We start from the raw sequence: 24,822 nt of genomic DNA on the forward strand, positions 1-24,822 counted from the left end.
GGGGGTCTCAGGTTTCTTCCCACTTCTGTGAGAGCTGTGAGAAGGAGTTGGTCACCAGGAAACCTTTTCCCCCAGTTTCCTCCCAACTATTCCTGATTATTCGAGAGGATCAGGGGAATGGGAAGTCCCTGTTGCTGATTTGGTTTGGTTTAGCACTTTGGAGCAGCAAGGTTTGATTTCATGGCTAAGGGGAAGGGTCTGTAGGGAGAGAAGCTGATTGCTTTTATCAGATCCATCCCTCTGGGGACTGGATTTGCTCATCTGATCCTATCAAAGCTGCTGTGGAGATCAAGGAGTGAGGCTGGAACACCTTGGCCGTGACTCATCCTGCTGGAGACCTCTCCCTGGGATGGGACGAATCACTCTGAAGTCTGTGTCACCTCCTTTGGTGACCCGAGAAGGCTGGAAATAGATTTCAGGTATCCAGAGCTGGGCCCAGGGCTTGCCTGATGGTGAGTCCTCCATCAGCAGCAGGATCCCTGGGGTCACTGCAAGGTGACCCAAGGTGACCCAAGAAGACCCAGCATGGAGCATGGCAAGGAGCTGGTGGTGGGAAAAGACACCTTTCCTTGGGATGCAGCTGGGAATGGCCTTGGAATTGATGTCCTGCCTTTTGGACTCCCAGGGGACAAGCTTGAGGGACTTGTCCTTAAGGATTAAGGGCTGGGTGGTCTCCATCACTCCTCTGGATAGGATTCCCAGATTGTAGGAGCTTCAACTCTGCCACCCCCATGCACCCTTCATGAGGGTTTCCCTTCTTCAGCCACAGGAGCTCCTCTCTACCTCCTTTGGGGACATTTTTCTCTTCTTCAGCATCAACTTACCCCATTCCCTGAGCTCCCATTGGCTCAACCATCAGCCCAGGAGCACCCAGACCCCTCCAAAGCTCAACAAGATGAATGAGAGCACAAGAGGCTCCTCACCTCTGGGGTCTCAGGATGTTTGATTTCTCCCTCTTAACCCCAGGTGAGCAGCCAGGCTGGGGAGTTGAGTAGAGGCTGCCAGACATCCCCCAGCCCCACCAGGGATCCTCTTCTTCCAGCTTCCCTTCATCCTGTTACCAGGCAACTTCCAGGGAAGCAAAACGCCAAAATGAGAGCAGGCACAGGGGAGCCAAACTGGTTTTGCTGGTGTGAAACCGGTTTCTTGAGAACTCTGCATTTTTTCACAGTCTGCTTGCTTGTAGTCACGTTTCCATGGTGATTTAGGGGCTGGGTGTTGTTTGTTCTTAATCTATAAATATGAATGTTAGGTCTGTTGAAGATTCCTGCCCAGATACAGCCTGGCTGATGCAGCAGTTGACCTCTGTGACTTTGGGACCACCCCACACCCTCTGGGTCCCCAGCCCAAAGAGCTTCTGTGATGATGCCCAAATGATTCTGTCATTTAGGGGCTGGCTCAGCTGACGTGGCTGTGCTGGTTTGCACACCTTGTGGTGCTTGGCCCTGGTACTGGGGGCTGACAGAGGAGGGAGAGCAGAGCTGGCTCTGGTGCCCCTTGTTTCCATGGCAACATCACAAAGGATGCCACGAAAAGTAGAGATGAACCTCAGCATCTCCTGGCATATTCTGGGCATGGCTGTGGTGCCACAGCCACTTCCCTGCTGCTGGGGAATCAAGAAGGTCTCAACATGCCCTCCATGGATGAAAAGCAGCTGGCACAGTGATGGACATCTCTGATATCTGTGATATCTGTGACATCTGTGGTATCTGTGATATTTGTGATATCATCTGTGATATCTGTGATATCATCTGTGATATCTATGGTATCTGTGACATCTGTGATATCTGTGATGTGCTATCTGTGCTATCTGTGCTTCCCTCCAGGTGATGCACTTGGTGCTACCCGCAGCCCTTGAGGACTTTGTCCCCAGGAGATGGTCCCTGTCCTTGCCCCTCAGTATTGCACTCTCATGTTGTGTTGTGCTTTGCAGAGCACAGAGGGGTCCCTGGTGACTCTTCCAGCCCAATGAGTTGAGGAACCTCCACTTTGCAGGAGGGGAAACTGAGGCAAAGGATGACAAGAGGCTGGGGAGAACCCAAACCTCCCAGCTCCGCGCAGTGCAGAAGAAAGCTCCTGACCCAAAATGAACCTTCAAGCCACCTTCTAATAGAGTCGTAATGGGAAGCAACTGAAAAAATGCCATCTCTTCCTGAGAAAGAGCCATGGGGGATCTGCTCTGCAGGAGGATCTTCCCTGGAGCTCCCAGTGCTGCTGGCAGGTGACAGCTCCTGCTGGAAACACCCCTGGCTCAGGCTATGGCTTCAGCTCCCCATAAATTAGTGCTGAGGAGAGCTTCAGATCTTAATTGCTAGAGAGAAGTGGATCAGTTTGGACATAATAAGCAGGGGGAGAAGGGGAGCTCAGGGCCTTTGGCAGCCTTTCTTCTTTTAATTGAAGCTTCTTCAATATTCCCAGGGATGAACTTTGTAGCCTGTACCCGAGCACGGAGTTAGCTGGAGTTTTATTGAGATTTCTCAAGTGATGCTCTAAGCAGAAAGCCCCAACCAAGTCATGGAAAGCCAAGGCCAGAAATAGAAACCTGTGCAGTCTGCTCTGCAGCCAGCCTGAAGCACATGCTGAATTAATCCCCAATTTAATTAACACTGCTCTAATCCGTCAGTGAAAAGAGCAGCTCAGGGTTTGTTTGGAAACACTGTCCTGTGTACAGTAGTGTATATTAACATGTCTAAAGATGCAATTGTTGAGTTATTGCTCTATTCCCAACCTGGGAAGCACTAAGAAATTAATTTGCAGGCACTGCCCTCTGAAAAGTGGGACTGGAGGTGGAATGAAGGCCTGGGGTTGGGTTTTCCAAGCTCATGGAAGCAGTTTAAGAACTGTAAGGGATGGACCAAAGCCCAGCTCACTGGAATTGCTTTTGTAAGTTTTCAGGGGCATCTGAGCCACTCTCAGGGGTTTCAGGATCATTTTGCACCCCACTGAAGGGTGATGACAAGGAACAGGCTTAAGGAAGCAGCAGCCCAGCCTGGGTGGGCACTCAGCTGTTCAGAATGATGCTAAACTGCAGCAAGTGGCAAAACTGTGGGCAGGATGTGTCACATCCCTGCTTGCACCTCTCCTGTCCCAGGGGTTTTCCTCAGAGCCTTTTCCTCTTTGCTGTGCCCAGGAACATTCATTTTTGGAAGCTAAATGCCCCATCCCCCCCCCTCAGTCCTGTGTTTCCTCAGGACCTTCCTTTCCTCTGTGCTTGCAGCAAAGGTTGAACCCAGTCTGATGCTTCTCAGCCCCAGCACAGAGCTTGGGAAGGTTTAGGGTGAAGCTGATGAGGACTGGTCAGGGTGTATTCCATCAAAGGGGTTTGTGGTTTTCCTTCTTAGTGGAAAGCAGCTGGTTTGGAGCAAATGGATTTTGGGGAGAAGTGACAGATTCTTTCAAAGCCATTTTCATGTTCCTACTTTGATCCAAGCCTGTGTCTCTTGCAGGAAAAAAAAAAAAACAACGAATGCTGACTGTCAGGGTTTAACACTGGCCTGGCAATTAAACCGAATAACAGAGGCTCTCTATTAATCTCTCTCTCCTTGATAAAGAAAGGAGAGAGAATAAGGGAGAGAGACTGATGGGTTGGAAACTAAACTACACAACTTTAATGAACAGTAATGATAAATAGGAAAAATTACTAAATATATACAAATATACAGGAAAATGGAAACCACATTCCTCCCCCTCTCCCCCAATAACTCTCACGTCACCACCGAGGCTGCAGGGCAGCCCTGGGAAAGTCCAGGCTGGAATCCTGGGGTCAGCAGCAGTGGGGAGCTGGAGGCAGGAACACACAGATATGGGCTGGCACGGATCAGGAGCACAGGCAGACGAACGGACAGGATCCTTCCAGGATGCCAGGTGAAGGAAGGGAAGCAGGAAATCAGGAAATCCAGAAGTCTGGAAATCTGGAAATCCAGAAAAGATGTGGCTCGGCCCTCGTGATGCCTCAAATTTATACTGAGTGTGACGTATATGGGATGGAATCCTCTGTTTGGTCAGTTCTGGCATCTATCTTGTCTGTTCCTCCCCAAAGCAGGGCTCAGGTGGGACCTCTTTATCCTCCTGGACAGTAAAATGTTTTCCTCAGAGCTGAGCAGTGTCCTTGGCTCTGCACACCAGTCTCTAGCAGTAACTATAAACATCAAGTGTTATCAATCCTAGAAGCACACACTGTCTGAGAAACTTGCTGTTAATTTCAGCAAGTGCAACTACTTACAAGAGACTTAGCTAAAAGTAAAAGTATAAAAACAGAAAATCACCTTTATCCTGGCCCAAATCAGGACACTGACAGACTTTTTAGGAGGTACTCACTCGAGGAGCCCCAGGAGCAGGCAAGAAGGGGTAGATCCCGGAGCCCCAGGAACAGCCCTAGGACATCGTCCAGGAATGGGCTAAACCCCGAGGCCTCAGGATCAACCCTAGGAGCAAGAAGGGCTCCTCCCACTACAGTACTCTTAAAAATATTTTTTAAAAATTAATAGCTCTGTGTTTTAAGACCAAAGCTTCTTACACAGCACAGAAAATGCCCCCCCCCCCCTCCCCATCCATCCCTGTAGATTGCTACAGACCAGGATTTGATGTTTAAAATTGTAAATCCGGTCACTTCCAGGTGCTTGTGGGCTAAATCTTGATGGTTTAATGTGGATTTTTACTCAGCACAGTCATGGGAAATACATGGAATTAAAGCAGAGCCGAGCAGCCCAGGGCAGGTGCAGAAATGGGCAGAATAATTTGGGAGAGAAAAATGTTTTGACAAAACAGTTCCCGTTGCTCAACAAGTTAGATTAAATAGAAGCTTTCTCCTCCAGCCTGTCAGGTAATTACTGTGGGGAACAGATGATATCTCCTCCAAAGTGTTGGAAGAGGATCAACACCAGGCAAAGGGATGGAGCTGGGTGGGATCAGTGGGACTGGCTATCAGAGAGGAGTGACAGGATTGGGATTGAAATGGGAGGAGTTGGTTGGTGCTTGGGAGAGGATTTGGACCTGTTCTGCTGTGTGTTCATCCATGGGGCTTCAGCACCTGGGTGCCAAATTGGCTGCAGAGCCCAGGGCTGCTGCTGGGGTGTGAAACAGCCAGGAGGTTGGATGGGGACACTCAGCAGTGCCGAAGGTTTTGGGGAAGCTGGCTTGACCCTCAGCAGTTCTGGAGGGACAGAGCTGGGGAGGTGTTGGCAGGGAGGGGACCCTCAGATGGGACCTCTATGGGTGGGCAGATGCAGGGTTTGAGCAGACAGAGAGCCTGGACATGCTGCCATCCATCTGACACCTCTGGGAACCAGAGGACCCAGCTGTGGCTCAGAAAAGCAGGGTTGGGTTTTGGCATCTGGGGTCTCAGCAATAGGGCTGAGTTGCTTCCAGTTGCCCCATCATGGGAAGGTGGTAGAGGACGAGTCCAGTGCTGTTCACTGAGCCCTGTGCAGAAGTGGAGGCCAAGAACAAGGATGGTCAGTGCCAGATTTTTTCCAGCAAAAACCAAAATAAACTCCAACTCTGTGCCAGTATCACACCAGGCTGGGGTTCAGAGGAGATGCTCTCAAGTTTGGTATCCACCACCTCCTGCCCCATGCTCCATGCCCTAAGTCATGACATTCCTTAGATACCGAAAGTACTTTTGTCACAAGGAAGCAAAAATAATTAATTACCTTGCATGGGGCATCACAGAGCCAGGGCACAGGGCAGGCAGATCCCAGAGCCATGGAATGGTGAGAATTCCTGTTCAGATCCATACAGATCTGACAGATTAAATGCCCAACACCTGGTTGGACCTGAGCCCTGGTGAAGAGTGTGGAGAGCTCACCCCCATCCCAGAACTTTGCAGAAGAATGCAAAGGCTGGGCAAGTAAATGTTTGACTAAATCCTATTTATCTCCCAGATGGTTTTCCTGGGCCTCCCATAGAGAAGCTGGGCTTGAAAAGTCACCTGATAATAACCTGCTCCAGCTGCTGGGTCTGCAGAGGATGCTAAATCAAATCCATGGGATGTAGAGCTGCTGCTGGGGACTTTTAAAATATTGTTTGTTCCCAAGAGGTGACTGAAATGTGTGTGCTGGGTTTTGGGTGGTGGAGAGGGGTTGTGTGAGGGGATGAAGGTGACAGCAGTGTTTGGCCACAGCTCTCCTGAGGTCTCTTGTCCAACTTTCTTGGACCAACACTTGACTGATTTGGCTGTGTTGAAGCCTCAGAGGATGGGTTGCTGTTAGGAAGTCCATCTGAGCACTGGGGATGCTCTGGTTTAGCCTGAGAAATCCATGCAAGAGCCCATTCCCACCCCTGCAGTCTGTGGCTGCATTTGCCTTGGGAGCTACAAGTGAGCAGGACCCAAGAAAGTCCTGAGGAGAGGAATGCTCATCCCTTTGCTGCTTGAGTTCCTGAGACCTGAAACCCTCACATCATCCAGTATCACCTTATTCTTCCCTTGTCCTTTTCCTCTGCCCTCATCCCATGCTCTGGTGTCTTCTGTTCTGTGTCTTCTTCTCCTCCTGGACATCTGGGTGCAGCTCCTGGAATGGTTCCTTGGTGCTGAGTTTCTCCCAGTGCTTGGAGCAGAACACCAGGCTGTTAAGAACTGAAATACAGCATAAAGTAGTAGAAAAGCACCAAGGAGTGGTAAGAAGATGGAGTGATTTCCCTTTCCACAGAAGCTGTCAGATGCAGAGGTGGCATCCCTGGCCAGAGGTGTGGGTTCCTGGCAGTGGGTAACTCTGGTTTGAGACCAAATCATGCATCATGAGCAGGTCCCTTTGCACACCTCCCCCCCTCCCTATGGCCCCATCTGCTCCCTCTGGTTTGTTGGGTGTGGGACCATGGCAGCAATGCTGAACAGAGAAAGGTGAACCCCCCCCCCCCCAGGTGCCTGGAGATGCCTCTGTGATCAGGGAGCCCAAAGTGCTCAGGGATCACTGGGGGGGCTGATTTGCATCCTATTAATTCTGCATCAGAAAGTCTCTTTCGAGTTGGTTTTAGCTTCTTGTGGAAGAGGAGGAGTGACCTGGAGTTATTTGGTGTTCAGGGCAGATTTGGGATGTGGGAACCTCACCTGGCCCCTTACCCAGTGCTGTGTCTGAGCTCCTGCACTGCAAAATAGTCTTTGGCTGGCTTGGAGCAACTTCAGCTGCCCACCCCGTGAGCTCCTCTGAATTTAATGAGCTTTTTGCATCATTTAATTACCTGCCTTGTCTCTCAAGTGACCTCAGGCTGTGTCAGGCGTGGGGCAGCAGACATGGGGGGCACCCATGCTTTGCTTTTGGAGATGTTTGGATTAGTGTCTCCCACATCTCAGGAGCCTGGAGCTGCTCTTGGTCCCAGTGGGAATCAGTGGGGATCTGGGCTGAGTCCCAGGTGTGCTCAGCTCACAGCAAACCCTGCTCTTGGGTTTTCTGCCTCAATGCCCAGAACATGCAGGTGGAGGATTCCCAGCTGCTCATCTCCTGCTTTGGAGCAGCAAAGATTGAGCAGATCTAGGACAGAAATTCCCATACTGAGAGACTCCATCCCACCCACCACAGCCCATTAACCTTCTCCCTTCCTTTACCAGAAGAGACAACGTTTGAGGCTGGAGTCAAAGTCCAGATCCACAGCCAGTCTGAACCACCCTTTGTCCAGGAGCTGGGGTTTGGGGTGGCCCCTGGATTCCAGACCTTCGTGGCCACCCAGGAGCAAAGGGTAAGTCCTAAATTTCATTTACACTCCCAAGATCCCTGCAGTGGGTCACTATGAGAGGTTGCTTCTCCATGTTGATGCCCTTCGAGAGGCTTCTTCATGATCAGCAGCTACTGGAGATTGCTCAGGTTGAGGGCAGCTTTTTCAGCCTTGATCCCCAGGCACTGCCCCCAATCCTTGGCATTTTCTTGTTGTTCTAGTGGGGCTACAAATAAGATGGAGACTCCCTGTTCCCAAGGAGTCCCATGGACAAGACAAGGGGCGATGGGCACAAGTTGCTCCTGGAGAGATTCCAACTGAACACAAGAGGAAAATTTTTCCCCCTGAGGACACTCAGACTTTGGAATGGTTTCCCAGGGAAAGGGGTGAATTCTCCCACTCTGGAAAGCTTGAAGTCTCAGCTCAATGGGTGCTGGATCAGCTCAGATCAACAATAATATGAGGAGGGTTGGAGCAGATGAGCCCTGAGGTCCCTTCCAATCTGACATTATTCTAGGATTCTAAGACTCATTTTGGCCACCAAAGGGATTTGCTCCCCACTGGTTTCCCTGCCTTGCTCTCCCATGGTCTCTCAGTATCTTGGGTACCTTCCAACCTGCCCAGAAAGGCTTAGGTTTGCCAGAAGGCACTCACTCTCCAAAGAAAAAGAAAGAAGAGGAGAACATTTCATTCCAGAGCTGAGCATGAAGCCTTTTAGGTAGCAGAGGAACAGTCACATTATTTATTATGAACTGTGGTGGGATGCTCCAGTCCCACCAGTAGCACTGCATCCCTGCACAGAGGGATGTGATGTGGCACCAAGTCATTAGACCCAGATCCTGGTTGGGTGTTCACAAAGTCGTCCAGTGGAATAATTTCCCTCCCCTCCTCACCCCAGCCCCTGTGCTTTTCATTCCTTGTCCTCCTGCCTCGTTGCCTCTCTCATTTTCCTCCCTGCTCTTGCATCCACCCCCAAATGAGACATAAATCAATCGAGGGAGGTGAAGAGGAGCTGTTGGAGGGTTTGCTCTGATTAAACCTCTGTGGAGATCAGAGCCTCAGTCATTGCACTTCAGCTCAGAGCAAAGCCAGGAATTCACCACCAGACCCAGCACTGGGACATCTGGGTGGTCACCAGGTACCACAGGACCCCCAGGTTGTGCCTTTGGGTCAGCCTGGATGTGGCTCCTCTCACCTTTGTTAGGGCATGCTTGTGTGTGATCATCCAGGAGATCATAGAATCATTTCATTATTTCTATTGAAAAATTAAATTTCCCAGCAAGAAGATGTGAGGGAAAAGCCCATCCCTCCCAAACTCCTTCTAGGCAGGGAAGATGTAGAAAATTACAAGAAAAATACATCTGGGGGTACTCTCAGGGCAAGTGTGTCTCTTTTTCTGCTGCTTTTGCCAGAGTTTTGGTGCTGGAAGAGGGAGGATAAGTATATATATATATGTATATATATATATATCATACCCTTGATTTAGTCTTTCTTATTCCACTAAATATCCCATATCTAGGGCAGGCATGTGCTGTTCTTTCAGTAAGTCAGAGCAAATAGGAGGCAGCATCCCTGGGGACTGAGTCTGGCCAGTAATTGGAATACTAAACTGGGAGTTTTACACCAGGAAGCATAAATGAAAGGATCATCCAGCTGGAGAATGGAAATCAAATAAATGAGAAGGTCATTTCACACCTCCCAACTCAGAGCAGCCTCTGGGTTTGTTATAGGATTTTTTCCCAGTGAAGAAATAAATAGTGGTGGAATTGGGCAGGCTTGCTGTGGCTCAGTGCTGGGAGCTCTGCTGGTTTCCAGCAAGCCCTGGAGGGAGATGCTGCTCAATTCCCAACTGCCTGCAAAATCCAGGCAGCATCTCCACATCTGTCCTGGGTCTGAAGTGTTTCATAGAATCATAGAATCATAGAATTAGCCGGGTTGGAAGGGACCTCAGAGATCATCTAGTCCAACCCTTGACCCACCGGAGCAGTTGCTAGACCATGGCACTGAGTGCCACATCCAGTCTTTTTTTAAATGTCTCCAGGGACGGAGAATCTACCACCTCACCGGGCAGTCCATTCCATAGCCTGATCACCCTCTCCGTGAAGAAATTCTTTCTAATATCTAACCTAAACCTCCCCTGGCACAACTTAAGACTGTGTCCTCTTGTCTTGTTGAAGGTCGTCTGTGAAAAGAGTCCAGTTCCCACCTCGCTACAGCCTCCTTTCAGGGAGTTGTAGACAGCAATGAGGTCTCCCCTGAGCCTCCTCTTCTCAGGCTGAACAGCCCCAGCTCTCTCAGCCTCTCCTCATAGGGCCTGTTGCTCGAGTCCCTTCACCAGCCTGGTTGCCCTCCTTTGGACCTGTTCCAGGACCTCTACATCCTTCTTAAACTGAGGGGCCCAGAACTGGACACAGGACTCAAGGTGTGGCCTCACCAGCGCTGAGTACAGGGGCAGAATCACCTCCCTGGACCTGCTGGTGACGCTGTTTCTGATCCAGGCCAGGATGCCATGGCCTTCTTGGCCACCTGGGCACACTGCTGGCTCATGTTCAGCTTCCTGTCAATGCAGACTCCCAGGTCCCTTTCTGCCTGGCTGCTCTCCAGCCACTCTGTCCCCAGCCTGGAGCTCCCCATGGGGTTGTTGTGGCCAAAGTGCAGGACCCGGCACTTGGCCGTGTTGAACCTCATCCCGTTGGAATCGGCCCAGCTCTCTAGTCTGTCCAGGTCCCTCTGCAGAGCCCTCCTGCCTTCGAGTTGGTCCACACTTCCTCCCAGCTTGGTGTCATCTGCGAATTTGCTGATGATGGACTCAATCCCTTCGTCTAAGTCGTCGATAAAGATATTAAACAGAACTGGGCCCAACACTGATCCCTGGGGGACACCACTAGTGACCGGCCGCCAACTGGATGCAGCCCCGTTCAGCACCACTCTCTCCTTTGTTTGTAGCCAAAGGAACCCAATCTGAGGTCAAGTTGCTGCTCCTTGTGCTCCTGCCCACTGCTCAGATTTGGGTCCTTCCAGAGGAGTGGGATGGGCAGAACTGACACATTAAGTTTAATAAAGCTACAGGACAAGGTTATTTATTGTAAGTCAGGATCCTATGAAGATTTCTGTGCCCACAGTGAGACACTTTCAATCATTACATAAATTCATCAGAAAAATAGAGATTCATGAAAATAAAACAGTGCATTCCCTATAGAAGTTTTTTCCTTCATTTCAGCTGTTGAAGTATTTTTAAAAGGCAAAAAGGGAAGAAAAAAAACCTCAGAGCACAGAAGTTTCAGTCTTTTCCAATTGTGAGACAGGCTGTGGGGAGAAGGGATTTCTTCATGGTTGGGTTAGAAGCTGGTGGCTCTGCTTGTGGCTCTGTTCCTGTTCCCTGGGGCCATGCTCAAGACTGTTCCTTCATCCCCTCCTGACCAGTCTGGAAATAAAGAATATTTACTGGGCTTTTCTTACTGATTTTTTGCCTTTCCAGACAGGCAGCTTCTTAGAGCAATCCAGGGCTTGTGTGTTGGTGCTGGGGTGATAAATCCTGGCTCTTTACCCTAGGAGCTTTCCAAAAGCCTCTTGTCAAAAGCAAACTCTGACTCTGGTGCAAGATCTTATTAAATCTCCTTTTCAAATTAACTGTCAGTCTGGAAAAAAAAAAATATATATATAGTTTTTCTGGTGCTTCTGCAGTGGCTGAGCCCCCGATTCCTGCAGGGTAACACTTTTTAAGTTCAGTTTTCCAGTTTGGCAGCTGTGTCATTAATGCAGTGATGATGGAAGCAGCCTGGGAGGGATTTGGGGCTTGTAGCAGTTCCTGTGCTGAGTCAGCAAGAGCTGCTCCCAGCAGGAGGTTTCCTCCATCAAGAAGGTTTGGTGGGTTATGTAGGGCAGGCTGGTTCCTGCTGTGGATGCCCAAAGGGAGGTGGTTTCTGTCTGAAATCTTAGACCAAAATATTTCCCTGAAGTTTAGGGGGAGCTGGGACTGAGCTGGAAGCAAGGAAATGGCCTCAAGTTGCACCAGGGGAGGTTCAGGTTGGACAGGACAGAGAACTTTGTTACTCAGAGAGTGGCCAAGCACTGGGGGTGGAGTCCCCATCCCTGGAGGGGTTCAAAGATCATAGAATCATAGAATCATAGAATTAGCCGGGTTGGAAGGGACCTCAGAGATCATCCAGTCCAACCCTTGACCCACCGGAGCAGTTGCTAGACCATGGCACTGAGTGCCACATCCAGTCTTTTTTTAAATGTCTCCAGGGACGGAGAATCTACCACCTCACCGGGCAGTCCATTCCATAGCCTGATCACCCTCTCCGTGAAGAAATTCTTTCTAATATCTAACCTAAACCTCCCCTGGCACAACTTAAGACTGTGTCCTCTTGTCTTGTTGAAGGTCGTCTGTGAAAGAGTCCAGTTCCCACCTCGCTACAGCCTCCTTTCAGGGAGTTGTAGACAGCAATGAGGTCTCCCCTGAGCCTCCTCTTCTTCAGGCTGAACAGCCCCAGCTCTCTCAGCCTCTCCTCATAGGGCCTGTGCTCGAGTCCCTTCACCAGCCTGGTTGCCCTCCTTTGGACCTGTTCCAGGACCTCTACATCCTTCTTAAACTGAGGGCCCAGAACTGGACACAGTACTCGAGGTGTGGCCTCACCAGCGCTGAGTACAGGGGCAGAATCACCTCCCTGGACCTGCTGGTGACGCTGTTTCTGATCCAGGCCAGGATGCCATTGGCCTTCTTGGCCACCTGGGCACACTGCTGGCTCATGTTCAGCTTCCTGTCAATCCAGACTCCCAGGTTCCTTTCTGCCTGGCTGCTCTCCAGCCACTCTGTCCCCAGCCTGTAGCGCTGCATGGGGTTGTTGTGGCCAAGATGTGTGGATGTGGCTCCTTAGGTGGATTTGTGGTCATGGTGGTGTTGGGTTGATGGCAGGAGCAGATGATCTGCTCCAACCTTAGTGATTCCATGATTCCATGAAGTCAGGAGACACAGTTGCAATTAAAATAAGACTGTCCTGGTGGAGGACAATGGGAAACATCCCCTGGGTGACTTGTTGTACCCTATGGAGCATGAAGGCACCGAGCAAGGAGCTGGAGGTGTTCTCATGGATGTGCAGTCCCATGGCTGCTGGGTTTGATGCTGGGTTTGCCATGGTCCCCATCCTGCCTTGGAGCCAGAGCTGCTCTGGCCTCACTGGGGAGTGGTTCCCATGGAATTCCTAAGTTTAATGAAGATTTGGTTTCTCCTGAATGGGCAAACCCCTGAATTTGTAGGAGCTGGCTGGGGGCATCTTCCAGTCACCCACCCCTTCAGGGAGGGTGGAACCACCCCAAGCAGGACAGGGCCCTTCAGGTCCCACTGCTCCTGCTTTTTGGAGGAAGCCACTTCAGTTTTTCCCTTTTCCTGGCTGTTTTGGATCAGCCTGGGGCTCTATCAAGCCTCTCTGTTGGGTTCTTCATGACCCTGGGGAGGCTGAAGGATCGCCCCGTGCCCCTTCCCAACCAAGGCACGGGTGGACACACTAGAAATTACATTTTGAACAGCTGATCCCTTGGAAAAAAAGCAAATTCCCCCTGGATTTTACTCCTTTTTCCAACATCACCCCAGGCTCTCCCCAGAGGGATGGGTGGGATGATGTTCCTTCCCCAGCTCCACCCCAGCAGCACAGCACGTTAGGGGAAGATGAAAAGCTCACTAAAAATGGCAATTTCTGCCAACTTGGCAATAAAAATTTAAGAGGCATCAATTAAGCAACAGGTTGGAAGCTGGAGCAGTATTGTTTAGTAGGGGTCTAGTGTGCCTGGAGACTTCTCCCCTCGGAACACTTGCATGGGACAGAGAGCAGCAGCTGCAGTGGCAAGAAATGTGGTTACAGGGGCAGGAAAATGGGGTTCAGGGATCTGGCAGAGCTCCCTCTGAAGCCCTTGTTTTCAGACAGGGTGAGGGCAGTGCCAGCTGTAGAGTGGGAACAATTAAATAGAATCCCAGACTGGTTTGGGTTGGAAGGGACCTTAAAGCCCCCCCAGTGCTACCCCTGCCATGGGCAGGGGCACCTCCCACCAGCCCAGGGGGCTCCAAGCCCCATCCAACCTTCAACACTGCCAGGGATGGGGCAGCCACAGCTTCTGGGGGCAACCTGGGCACCCAGGGGCTCAGCACCCTCACCCCAAACAATTTCTCCCTCCCTCCCTGCCCAAGATCTCCTCTCCATCTCCCCTCTCCCAGCTGCAAACCCTTCCCCCTCATCCCATCCCTTCAGGCCCTTGTCCCAAGTCCCTCCCCAACTTTCCTGGAGCCCCTAAGGTCTAAGGTGTGCTCTAAGGTCTTGCTGTGTGGCAGGCAGAGGTGTTGGAGCTGGTGCTCGTCCTATTTAGGAAGCCAAAAACAAATAAATAAAGGGGGTGGGGAGTCAGGAATTGTGTTAGGGTGTGCCCAGGGTCATGCATGTGGCAAGGCAGTAAATCCTCAAGGAACACCAAGGAGATGGAAGCTTTGTGGAATGGGGGCAGTGGATGCTCATGGGCCCAGCCATAAAACAGGTCAGCCCTCTGTTAATGAAGTTGCACTGGTGAGGGTTTAATTAAATCCCTCGGCCCCTGCACCTCCTGCAGGTGCAGTGCTGGTTCCTGAGCACCGTGGCTCAAATCCAACCCTGGCTGAGAAAAAAACCAGGGTGTAAACTGGATATCTGATTGCAAGTGTCCTTTTCTGCTCCCTTCACCTACATTCAGAATAAAATGTAAAGGGCTTAAAAGATTTGTGCTCGGAGGAGAGCTGATACCATCTGAGCCTGCAATTATTTATTCTCCTTTATCATACAGCGTGCAACATATGGGCCCCTTTCTCCTCCACAGATGACTAAATGATGGCAGCTGGTACTCTATTATATTGCAAGTGTAAAGCAAACGAGAAAAGATCCCCTCCAAGCAGCACTTCACTATTCTCACAAAGATGCTCTTGAGTTTTTTCATTCCAAGGTGCTGCATTGCTGGCTTGCAAAGCCAACCCCTTCCCAGCCAGGCCTGGTTCTTGGAGGATGATGAGATTTTTTTGGAACTGGTTTGGGGTTTTTTTTTCCCTCCTTAATTCCTCTGGTCCCTGCAGATGGGATCAATCCCTCTGACCCTTGATGCAGGGTTGCACCCAAGTGGGTGTTGTCTGCAGGGAGCAGAGGGATGGGTGCTTGTCCCCAGTGCCTCTGCCTGATGGGGATTTCCAAAGCAGCTTGAGCAGCAACTGCCAAGGCCACCCCTGCCCCATGTCCCTCATCCCCACATCTCCAGGCTCTGAAACCCCTCCAGGGATGATGGGGACTCCAGCCCTGCCCTGGGCAGCCTGGGCCAGGCCCTGACAACCCTTTCCAGGGAGAAATTGTCCCCAAGCTCCAACCTAAACCTCCCCTGGCACAACTTGAGTTGTGCCAAAAGTTCCTCTTGTCCCATCCCTTGTTCCTTGGGAGCAGAGCCCGACCCCCCCTGGCTCCAACCTCCTCTCAGGGGGTTGCAGAGAGCCACAAGGTCTCATGAAGGGCAATAAGGGAGGTGACAAAATCCCAGCACACCAGATCGGAAGGGACCTCAAGGATCAGCTGCTCTCCCAGCAACAGGGTAGAAGCCCTGTTGGGATGCTGTGTCCCACTGGAGGTCACCAGCACCCCCTGACCCCCTGCTCCTCCTCCCTCTCTTGCAGCTGACCTTCCTGCCTCCTCCCTGGGGTGAATGTCGCTCGGCAGAGCTGCCCTTAGACTTCTTTCCCGTTTACAGCATCACCGCCTGCAGGATCGACTGTGAGACCCGGTACATTGTGGAGAACTGCAACTGCAGGATGGTTCACATGCCAGGTCAGTGTGCCCGGGGCTGGGGACCCCCTGCCTCCACCCAGCCTGGGGCAGTAAGGGTTAACAAGCTGGGAATCACAGAATTATCAGGGTTCGGAAGGACCTTTCAGCTCCCCCAGTTCCAACCCCCCTGCCATGGCCAGGGACACCAGATCAGGTTGCATTTCTAGGGCAGGATGGTTCTGCCAGACACGAAGACCCAGAGATTGTGCTCAGCAGCCAAGGAATGAAGCAAAAGCTCCCAGAGCAAGCCCAGGAGCTGTGTTGCCCTGCAGAAAATCAATGGGAGTTATCTGAGCTGTGGCTCCAGGTGGATCCTGGCACCCACTAGGTTACTGATGTCCACCTGGGGGGAGATGTCACAGAATCACAGAATTGTCAGTGTTGGAAGGGACCTTTAATCTCACCCAGTCCCAACCCCCCTGCCATGGCCAGGGACACCTCCCATCAGATCAGGTTGCTCAGAGCCCTCTCCAGCCTGGACTTAAAAACTTCCAGGGATGGGGAATCTTCCCCCACCTCTCTGGGCAACCTGTGCCAGGGTCTCACCACCCTCAGGGTGAAGAACTTCTTCCCAACTTCCAATCTAAATCTCCTCTCCTGTACTTTGAATCCATTCCCCATGTCCTGTCCCTACTGACACCCTAAAAAGTCCCTCCCCAGCTTTCCTGCAGCCCCTTCAGACCCTGGAAGGCCACAATGAGGTCTCCTTGGAGCCTTCTCCTCTCCAGCCTGAACAACCCCAACTCTCTCAGTGTCTCCATAGGAGAGATGCTCCATCCCTCTGAGCATCCTCCTGGCCCTTCTCTTCAGCGCCTCCAGGACTTTCTTGTAATAGGAAAGCACCAGGGATTATAGAAACACCTTTAATGAAGGAAAGAAGGATGCTTATAACCTTTGTAAAATGCCCTGAAGTAGGGGCAAGACATGGCAGAGGAACATGGGGCTGACTTTTTCTTACTTAGCCCCAGTTGACCCCCCTGGGGGTATTTCCAGCAACCCCCTCCTTGGGTTGGGGCAGGCAGAGGTGGATCAGTAACTCTGCTGCCCACCACCAGCCCGGGTTCATTTTGCCAAGGGGAGGTCTTTGTCGTCCCTTTGGGGAGCCCAGTGGTCCCCAGCTCCTTGGTGGCTGCTGCCTACTGATGGATGTTCCTCTCCCACAGGGGATGCTCCCTTCTGCACCCCAGAGCAGTACAAGGAGTGTGCAGAGCCTGCACTTGGTGAGTACCAAGGGACTGAGCACCAAGAGACATCATTGGGGGGTGTGTGAGGGGACTCCCTGTGTCCTCCTGCCTGGGGGGATCCAACAGTGGGGGTTTGATGAGAGCCCTTGGGAAGGGCTGGGTGCACCCTGGGGGAAAAGTTTCTTCTGGTTCTACCTGAAGAGAAACCCTTGAGATAACCCCCCAGGGGATGTAGGAGGAGAGCACGTCTGGGTTTGGGGTAGAGGGACCCATTCCAGGCTCAGTCACCCCACGTTCCACAAGCAGATGCTGGTAATGGAGCAATTCTGGTAATACCTCCAGCAAAAGGTCTCTCCCAGGCTGGTGGGGGTGGCCATACAGTGAAGTGGGAAGGACATGGCCAGGGCTGGGTTTCTGGCAGCTCCTCTGAGATGTGACTCCTTGACATCCTCTCTGGGTGCCGTGTCCTCTGCTCCCACAGCTGCTGCACATCCCCAGCTCTAACTCTGTGACCCTCCCCAGGTTTGCTTGCTGAGAAGGACAGCAATTACTGTATCTGCAGGACACCCTGTAACCTGACCAGGTACAACAAAGAGCTCTCCATGGTCAAGATCCCCAGCAAGACCTCAGCCAAGTACCTGGAGAAGAAGTTCAATAAGTCAGAAAAATACATCTCGTGAGTGTTGCAGAAACCTGATCTTTGCTGGGGGAGAGGGGGGTGGTAGTGTCTGTAAAGCACCCCATGCTGCTGTAAGGCCCCCCAGGCTGCTGGAACCAACCTGAGCTAAGACCAGAGCATGGCAATGCCTCCATCCCCAGACAGAGGGTGTCCAGGTGTCCAGGGAGGGTTAAGGTGAAACTCTTGAGATGATGAGGTGCAGGTTTCTTTCCGGACCTCAGGCAGCTGCTGTCTGGGACCTCTTCCAGCCCTGGGCACGTTTTTGCCAGATCTATTCCATATTCAGCATCCTTGGGACTCCTGGTGTTACCATCCAGGGCTCAGATCCTGAGAGATTGTGGGGAAATAGTTTTTGAGCTTCTTGTCAAGCTACCAGAGTCCTGACAGTGCCTTGAGGTCTTGGTCTCCAGGGGCTCCCTGTGTCTGTGGGTTGCTGAGGTCCCAAGGAGGGAGACAGTCAGGACAGAAGAGGAATAAAGCCACAAAATCTCATTTTTTTTCCCTTGTCCCAAAGCACAGGTGGCTCATGGGCTGTTGCTGTTCTCCTCTTTCTGCAGAGAGAATATTCTTGTGCTGGACATATTTTTTGAAGCACTCAACTATGAAACAATTGAGCAGAAGAAAGCCTATGAAGTGGCAGCCTTACTTGGTAAGGGGAGCTCAGAGGGGCAATTTGGAGTCTGGGGGAGCCTGTGATGGAGTCCAGGGGTGTTTCTGGGGCAGGCAATGGGTACACAGCTTATCTGCATTGCTTTGAAGATCCCAGCAAGGTCTGGGCGCCTTCCCAGCCAGTATGTTTCCTACTACATCTCTTATTTTCCTCCCAACCAAGTCCTGGCAGGAATGTCTCAAGGACCACAGGTACTCTGTGTGTCACCTGTGGCAGGTTAACACGAGGTTCTCCATCTCTGTGTGCCACAAGGACCCCGTTAGTTGGAAATCCCAGGGCTGAGTGAGTGATGGGGTTGGCCCCATGCTGGAAGGGTCTTAAAACCATCAACCATCATCTGCAGGCTCCCTGCAGGCTTGGGGCAGAGTGGCTGGAAGAAGAAAAGGCAGAAAAGGAGCTGGGGGTGTTGGTAGGCAGTGACTGACCACGAGGCAGTGTGTTCCCAGGTGGCCAAGAAGGCCACCAGCATCCTGGCTACTGTCAGCACTGGTGTGGCCAGCAGGAGCAGGGCAGGGATCATCCCCTGTGCTGGGCACTGCTGAGGCTGCACCTCCAATCCTGGGGTCAGTTTTGGGTCAGAAAAGGGACACTGAGGGGCTGGAGTGTGTCCAGGGAAGGGAAAGAGAGGTGGGGAAGGGTCTGGAGCAGAAGTCTGCCCAGGAGCAGCTGAGGGCCCTGGGGGTGTTGATCCTGGAGCAGAGGAGGCTGAGGGGAGACCTTGTGGCTCTCTGCAACCCCCTGAGAGGAGGTTGGAGCCAGGGGGGGTCGGGCTCTGCTCCCAAGGAACAAGGGATGGGACAAGAGGAACTTTTGGCACAACTCAAGTTGTGCCAGGGGAGGTTTAGGTTGGAGCTTGGGGACAATTTCTGCCTGGAAAGGGTTGTCAGAGCCTGGCCCAGGCTGCCCAGGGCAGGGCTGGAGTCCCCATCATCCCTGGAGGGGTTCAAAAAACCTTGGACATGGCATTTCAGGACATGGTTTTGGGTTGATGGTTGGACTGGATGATTTCAGAGGTCTTTTCCAGCCTCAATGATTCCATGATTCCATGAGCTTCTTCTGCCCAGTTTGGGAATAGGGCTTTGGGATTCCTGGGATGAAGCCTGCTGTCTGGTTTTAACAGATGGCTTCCTCAGGTGCCACCATACAGTGTCACATCCTCACTTGGCTTCCATCTGATGGCTTTGTTAGGAGAAGAAATGTTTTGGTGGCCATCAACACTCTTCCCAGGACAGTTCTCATGACATTTGAGCTGTTGGGGTTTCTGGGGGTTCCCATTTCCCCACCTTTCAGGGATGGCAGTGCCCAGGGGAGCATCTACCCTGGGGGTAAAACCTGTCCCTGTGTTGCTGTCTCTCCCAGGTGACATTGGAGGACAGATGGGGCTCTTCATCGGTGCTAGCATCCTCACTATCCTGGAGCTCTTCGATTATATATATGAGGTAAGACCCCCACCATCCCCCTGCCTGTGGGGAGGGGGCTGCCAGCCTTGAGAGGAGGCTGGGGTGCTCCAAACCCAGGACCCTCCAGTGTGTCCCCGTGGACTATGAATTTTAATCAATACTGCTGTCTAATTAATGCTCTACACCAGTCCTTTGCTGGTGGGAACTGCTGTGGGCTTCTGTGGGGGGGCATGGGCACAGCTTGGCACCCTGCCTCTGCTCACCAGCTTGGCTTCTGAAAAGCACAACCCATCTCTCATCTGGAGAAGAAAAGGCTTCAGAGACCTTAGGGAACCTTCCAGTGGCCCAGGAAAGCTGGGGAGGGACTTGGGACAAGGGCCTGGAGGGATGGGATGAGGGGGAAGGGTTTGCAGCTGCAAGAGGGGAGATGGAGAGGAGATCTTGGGCAGGGAGGGAGAACTTCTTTGGGGTGAGGGTGCTGAGCCCCTGGGTGCCCAGGTTGCCCCCAGAAGCTGTGGCTGCCCCATCCCTGGCAGTGTTGAAGGTTGGATGGGGCTTGGAGCCCCCTGGGCTGTGAGAGGGGTCCCTGCAGCTGGATGCTGAGGAGCCCCCAGTTTGAAGCAGAATGGATGTGAACACACAGATCTGTCTCCTGTTTTACAGCAATAAAATAAATTGTTGAGTTGATGGCTTGCGATTGCTTCAAGGAGGATGGAGATGGGGCAGTTTGGCACAGCCCAGCCCAAGGTTCTTTGCCCTGGGAAGGTGCCCCTGTTTGCCTCCTGACTGCCTGATTATTTTACTGCAATCGCTTTGGGCCCCAGCACCCTAATCTGGAATATCTTTGCTCAGAGCTCTCAGAGCCCTCACTCAGCCCTGGATCCTGATGGGGATTTGCAATCCCAGGGGAGGTTGCAATCACTTGTGGCTGCTCAGTTCATGTTTTCCAAGCCAGATGGATGCACAGGGATGTCAGGCACCTGCCCTCTCTTCTCTCAGCTCACTGAAGCCTCTTGAAAAAAGCCTTTTTTAATGTTTATTAAAGTTGGGATGCTGGCTTTACATTTTTATTCGCTCCCTGTCCTGGCTCCTGGGCTGCTGTTGGTGCTCAGTGGCATTATCCTGCAATAAAAAATAGTCAAAATGACAAAGATAAAGCTCGTAGTGGTTTTGGAGTGGCAACAAATCCCAGATTTCAGCTGATGGCTCAGGCTGAAGGGACACAATTTTTCATTAAATTCGTTTCATCACAGACTTCTTGGGGTTCTGGCATAAGAAGGTAATAAGAAACCTGTCAAAGTTGAGATTGTTCTGCTCTGTTGTAGTCCTTTGTTTGTCATCTGCTTGTAAAACTTGTCAAATAGTTTCCTCTTGCTTTTTTCTTTTTTTTTTTTTTTCTTCATCTTTTTTGGGCAAACCTGGCTTCAGGAAGCATCCTGTCTCCTTGGAGAAGCTTCCAGCAGGTTCCTCCTGTGCAGAGCATCTTCACCATCACCTGTGACTGATATTTAACCCAGACCAGACAGGGAAAAAAAGGAATTAAAATGTCTTAAAGGATGCCTAATCTGTAGGGTTGATCTAATCAGCTCTGGGTTTCCTCCAGGTGGGGTTCAGCACACCTAAAACCCATGGTGCTTTCAACCAAAGCAGTTGGGAACCCTTGGAGCTTGCCAGCAAACAGCTACAATTCTTTTTCAGTGGGTTCCCCAAAATCAGGTGAAATGTTGGCCCTAGAGGTGGGGTTTTGCATCATTCTCTCAGCACAATCCTCTTGCTCCTGCCCCACTATCCCACAGCTCTCTGCATGTCCCCAGCAGGCACCTCACTTCCTTGGGGACTAACCCAAGTTTTCACAGTTTTAGCTTTATTCTTTTTTTTTTTTTTCTCCCACTGGAAGTTTTTCAGGAAAAAAAAAAAAAAAAAAGCCATTTTTCAACCTTTCTGAGACTTTTCTTGAATAGATGTTCTTGATCAGCAGAAGCTGCCAGGGAAGTAATGTGGCTGTGAAGGGAAATGGTGCTCACATGGGTGACATTTTCTAATAACCTCCCAAATATCAGTAAAAAACTGAGATATGGGGATGATTTTTTTTTTTCCATCTCAAGTGTTGAGTTTTGCCCTGCAAGGTGGTTTTCTTGGAAAGATTTTGTCCCTTTACACTTCCTTCTTCAGGTAATGTTTTAGTTGTTGTGGTGGTGTTGAGCTGAGGGTTGGACTCCCTATCTTTGAGGTCTTTTCCCACCATGATGATTCCGTGGTCCTTTGGGGGATGCTTCCCAAACCCAAGAGCAGATGTGATCCTGTTCGCAGATGACACCAAGCTGGGAGGAAGTGTGGACCAACTCAAAGGCAGGAGGGCTCTGCAGAGGGACCTGGACAGACTGGAGAGCTGGGCCGATTCCAACGGGATGAGGTTCAACAAGGCCAAGTGCCGGGTCCTGCACTTTGGCCACAACAACCCCATGGGGAGCTCCAGGCTGGGGACAGAGTGGCTGGAGAGCAGCCAGGCAGAAAGGGACCTGGGAGTCTGGATTGACAGGAAGCTGAACATGAGCCAGCAGTGTGCCCAGGTGGCCAAGAAGGCCAATGGCATCCTGGCCTGGATCAGAAACAGCGTCACCAGCAGGTCCAGGGAGGTGATTCTGCCCCTGTACTCAGCACTGGTGAGGCCACACCTCGAGTACTGTGTCCAGTTCTGGGCCCCTCAGTTTAAGAAGGATGTAGAGGTCCTGGAACAGGTCCAAAGGAGGGCAACCAGGCTGGTGAAGGGACTCGAGCACAGGCCCTATGAGGAGAGGCTGAGAGAGCTGGGGCTGTTCAGCCTGAAGAAGAGGAGGCTCAGGGGAGACCTCATTGCTGTCTACAACTCCCTGAAAGGAGGCTGTAGCGAGGTGGGAACTGGACTCTTTTCACAGACGACCTTCACCAAGACAAGAGGACACAGTCTTAAGTTGTGCCAGGGGAGGTTTAGGTTAGATATTAGAAAGAATTTCTTCACGGAGAGGGTGATCAGGCTATGGAATGGACTGCCGGTGAGGTGGTAGATTCTCCGTCCCTGGAGACATTTAAAAAAAGACTGGATGTGGCACTCAGTGCCATGGTCTAGCAACTGCTCCGGTGGGTCAAGGGTTGGACTAGATGATCTCTGAGGTCCCTTCCAACCCGGCTAATTCTATGATTCTATGATTCTATGATCCTGTTGGGTGAAGCTGCCTCAACACAACCTCCCTCTTTTGCAGCTGATCAAGGAGAAATTGTTAGACCTGCTGGGAAAGGAGGAAGAGGAAGGGAGCCATGATGAAAACGTGGTAAGGAAAGTGGGAAAGAGACGAGGGAATTTCCCTGGGATCAGCTCCCTTGGCAGGAGGGGTCACTCCCAATGGGTGCTTGGCTCCAGCTGGAGCTGAGGAAGGGGATGGGGGCTAGGGAAGGGCAGGGGGGTCCCAGCAGCCCCCGAGGTGACCCCGTGCCCTGCTCTCCATCCCCAGAGCACTTGTGACCCCATGCCAAACCATTCGGAAACCATCAGCCACACTGTGACCGTGCCACTTCAGGCCACCCTGGGAACACTGGAGGAGATCGCCTGCTGACACCATCCCACTGCTCCCAGTGCCAGCACCTGAGAAAGGAAAACTGCACAGGGAAGCAGGGACCCAGCTCAGGTTTGCAACGGGGGCAAAGAAACAGAAACAAAACAAAACAAAACAGAAATATATATTAAAAGAAAAAAATATGAAAGAAAATGGCTATGCATTAAAAAAAAAAATAAAAATATATATTATATATATATATATACTCTGCCAAAACCAAGCGAGAAGCGCCTTGGACTTGACTTGTGTTGTCCTTTCCTCTGGGGGGGGTTTCTCCAAGCTGTGGAGGCAGCAGCTCATTTTTGAACTGTACAAACCAAACCAGAGCATCACTACCCAAACCCAAAACCGAAGCCCCCTCCATTCCACATCCATCAAATGTACAAAGCACTTGCATGCCAGGTCTTTTTACAGCAAAATCTATATTCCTATCTGTCTTTATAAGCTCTGTTCCTCTTTACAGTCTCTGATTTTCACTACCAGAAGGAACTCCCCTGAAATCACCATTACTAACGTCGTAGGCGGAATTAGAATAAAGAAACAAAAAGTCCCAGCTCTCGGATTCTTCTTCCGTTCTTGTCCTTCGTGTCAGTCTGTGATGAATCTTAAACTAAGTCTGGTGTCCCCCAACCCCCTGGCTGGGCCACCCCGGGGCTCCTCAGCACTACCCAAGGTGAGATCCCTGCAGAGGGACCGGACCGGACTGGGTGGCTCTGGATGGACCAAACCCCAACTGCTGTGTGGTGCCTGGAGAGTCCATCAGCTACGGGTGGGCATGGGGGGGGGGGGGGGGAGTAGTGGGGGAAGGTTCTTTAAGTATTATTTTCCTTAATTAGTTGGGTTTGGGGTTTTTTTCAATTTTATTTTTTTAATTAATTATTATCGTTATTTTATTATTGGGTTTGTGGGTTGGGTTTTTTTTGTTTGTTTGTTTGTTTTTTCCCCCTTACTGGTTTTTGTGCTTTCTCCTCGTTCTCATGACTGATATTAAAGCTGGTCTTGTGGAAATGGCCGGGCTGTGTCATTTCTGCCTTGCTCCCCCCCTCACCCCTGCCTCAGCTGGGGGTGAGGGGCAGACACCAAGATGAGCCCATCCTAGGGGCTGCCCAGGGCTGTTCCCCCCCTTCCCCATGTCCCCCCCCATCCTGGTGGGATGGGCACAGTGCCCTGGCCATGCTTTGCTCTGTCCCCATCTGCTGCAGGATGCTGAGCCCAGGTCTGGTGTGGGTTGTGGTGCCACAGAACGGAGTCAAAATGTTGTTGCTTTACCCAAAGAGATGGAGAAGGAAGGGTCCTGGATCTCCAAACCCTGATGGATTTCCAGCCTGGAGGAATGGGAGTTGGATGGGATGTCTGTGTGTGTTTGGCATTCATCTTCACCCATGTGGTGGCCACAGCAGGGAGAAGCAGAGCTGGACTTGGAAAAGTTGTGTTGAGTGCTCTGATGGAGTCCCCGAGCCTGGGGGGGGGCATTAAACCCAGACTGACCCTCAGATGGGAGGTGTTGAGGTCTGAGGCCCTGACTGTCACCCTTACAGTAAAAAAATCTTTCCGGATATTCAACTTGAACCTCCTGTGCTCCAATTTACACCCATTACCCCTTGTCCTATCACTGGTCACCACTGAGAAAAGCCTAACTCCATCTCCCTGACACTCACCCCTTACATATTTGAAAACATTGATGAGGTCACCCCTCAGTCTCCTTTTCTCCAAACTAAAGAGACCCAGCTCCCTCAGCCTTTCCTCATAAGGGAGATGTTCCACTCCCTTAATCATCTTAGTAGCTCTGCGCTGGACTCTTTCAAGCACTTCCCTGTCCTTCTTGA

The 24,822-nt window shown here is 51.4% G+C and overlaps 1 protein-coding gene across 1 annotated transcript in view; it reads left to right on the top strand.

Moving 5' to 3' along the window:
• The window catches only part of LOC103525242 (acid-sensing ion channel 2), a 479,998-nt gene extending 456,916 nt beyond the window's left edge, over positions 1 to 23,082 (top strand). Inside the window, exons 3-10 of the mRNA XM_008490176.2 lie at positions 7,544 to 7,671; positions 15,323 to 15,473; positions 16,637 to 16,693; positions 17,180 to 17,333; positions 17,894 to 17,985; positions 19,366 to 19,445; positions 22,646 to 22,714; positions 22,895 to 23,082. Coding sequence (XP_008488398.1) covers positions 7,544 to 7,671; positions 15,323 to 15,473; positions 16,637 to 16,693; positions 17,180 to 17,333; positions 17,894 to 17,985; positions 19,366 to 19,445; positions 22,646 to 22,714; positions 22,895 to 22,996 — 833 coding nt within the window. The 3' untranslated portion in view covers positions 22,997 to 23,082. The remainder of the gene's footprint in view (positions 1 to 7,543; positions 7,672 to 15,322; positions 15,474 to 16,636; positions 16,694 to 17,179; positions 17,334 to 17,893; positions 17,986 to 19,365; positions 19,446 to 22,645; positions 22,715 to 22,894) is intronic.
• The last annotated feature ends 1,740 nt before the right edge of the window (positions 23,083 to 24,822 follow it).

This window comes from Calypte anna, chromosome 27 (assembly GCF_003957555.1).
Source record: "Calypte anna isolate BGI_N300 chromosome 27, bCalAnn1_v1.p, whole genome shotgun sequence".
NCBI lineage: Eukaryota > Metazoa > Chordata > Aves > Apodiformes > Trochilidae > Calypte > Calypte anna.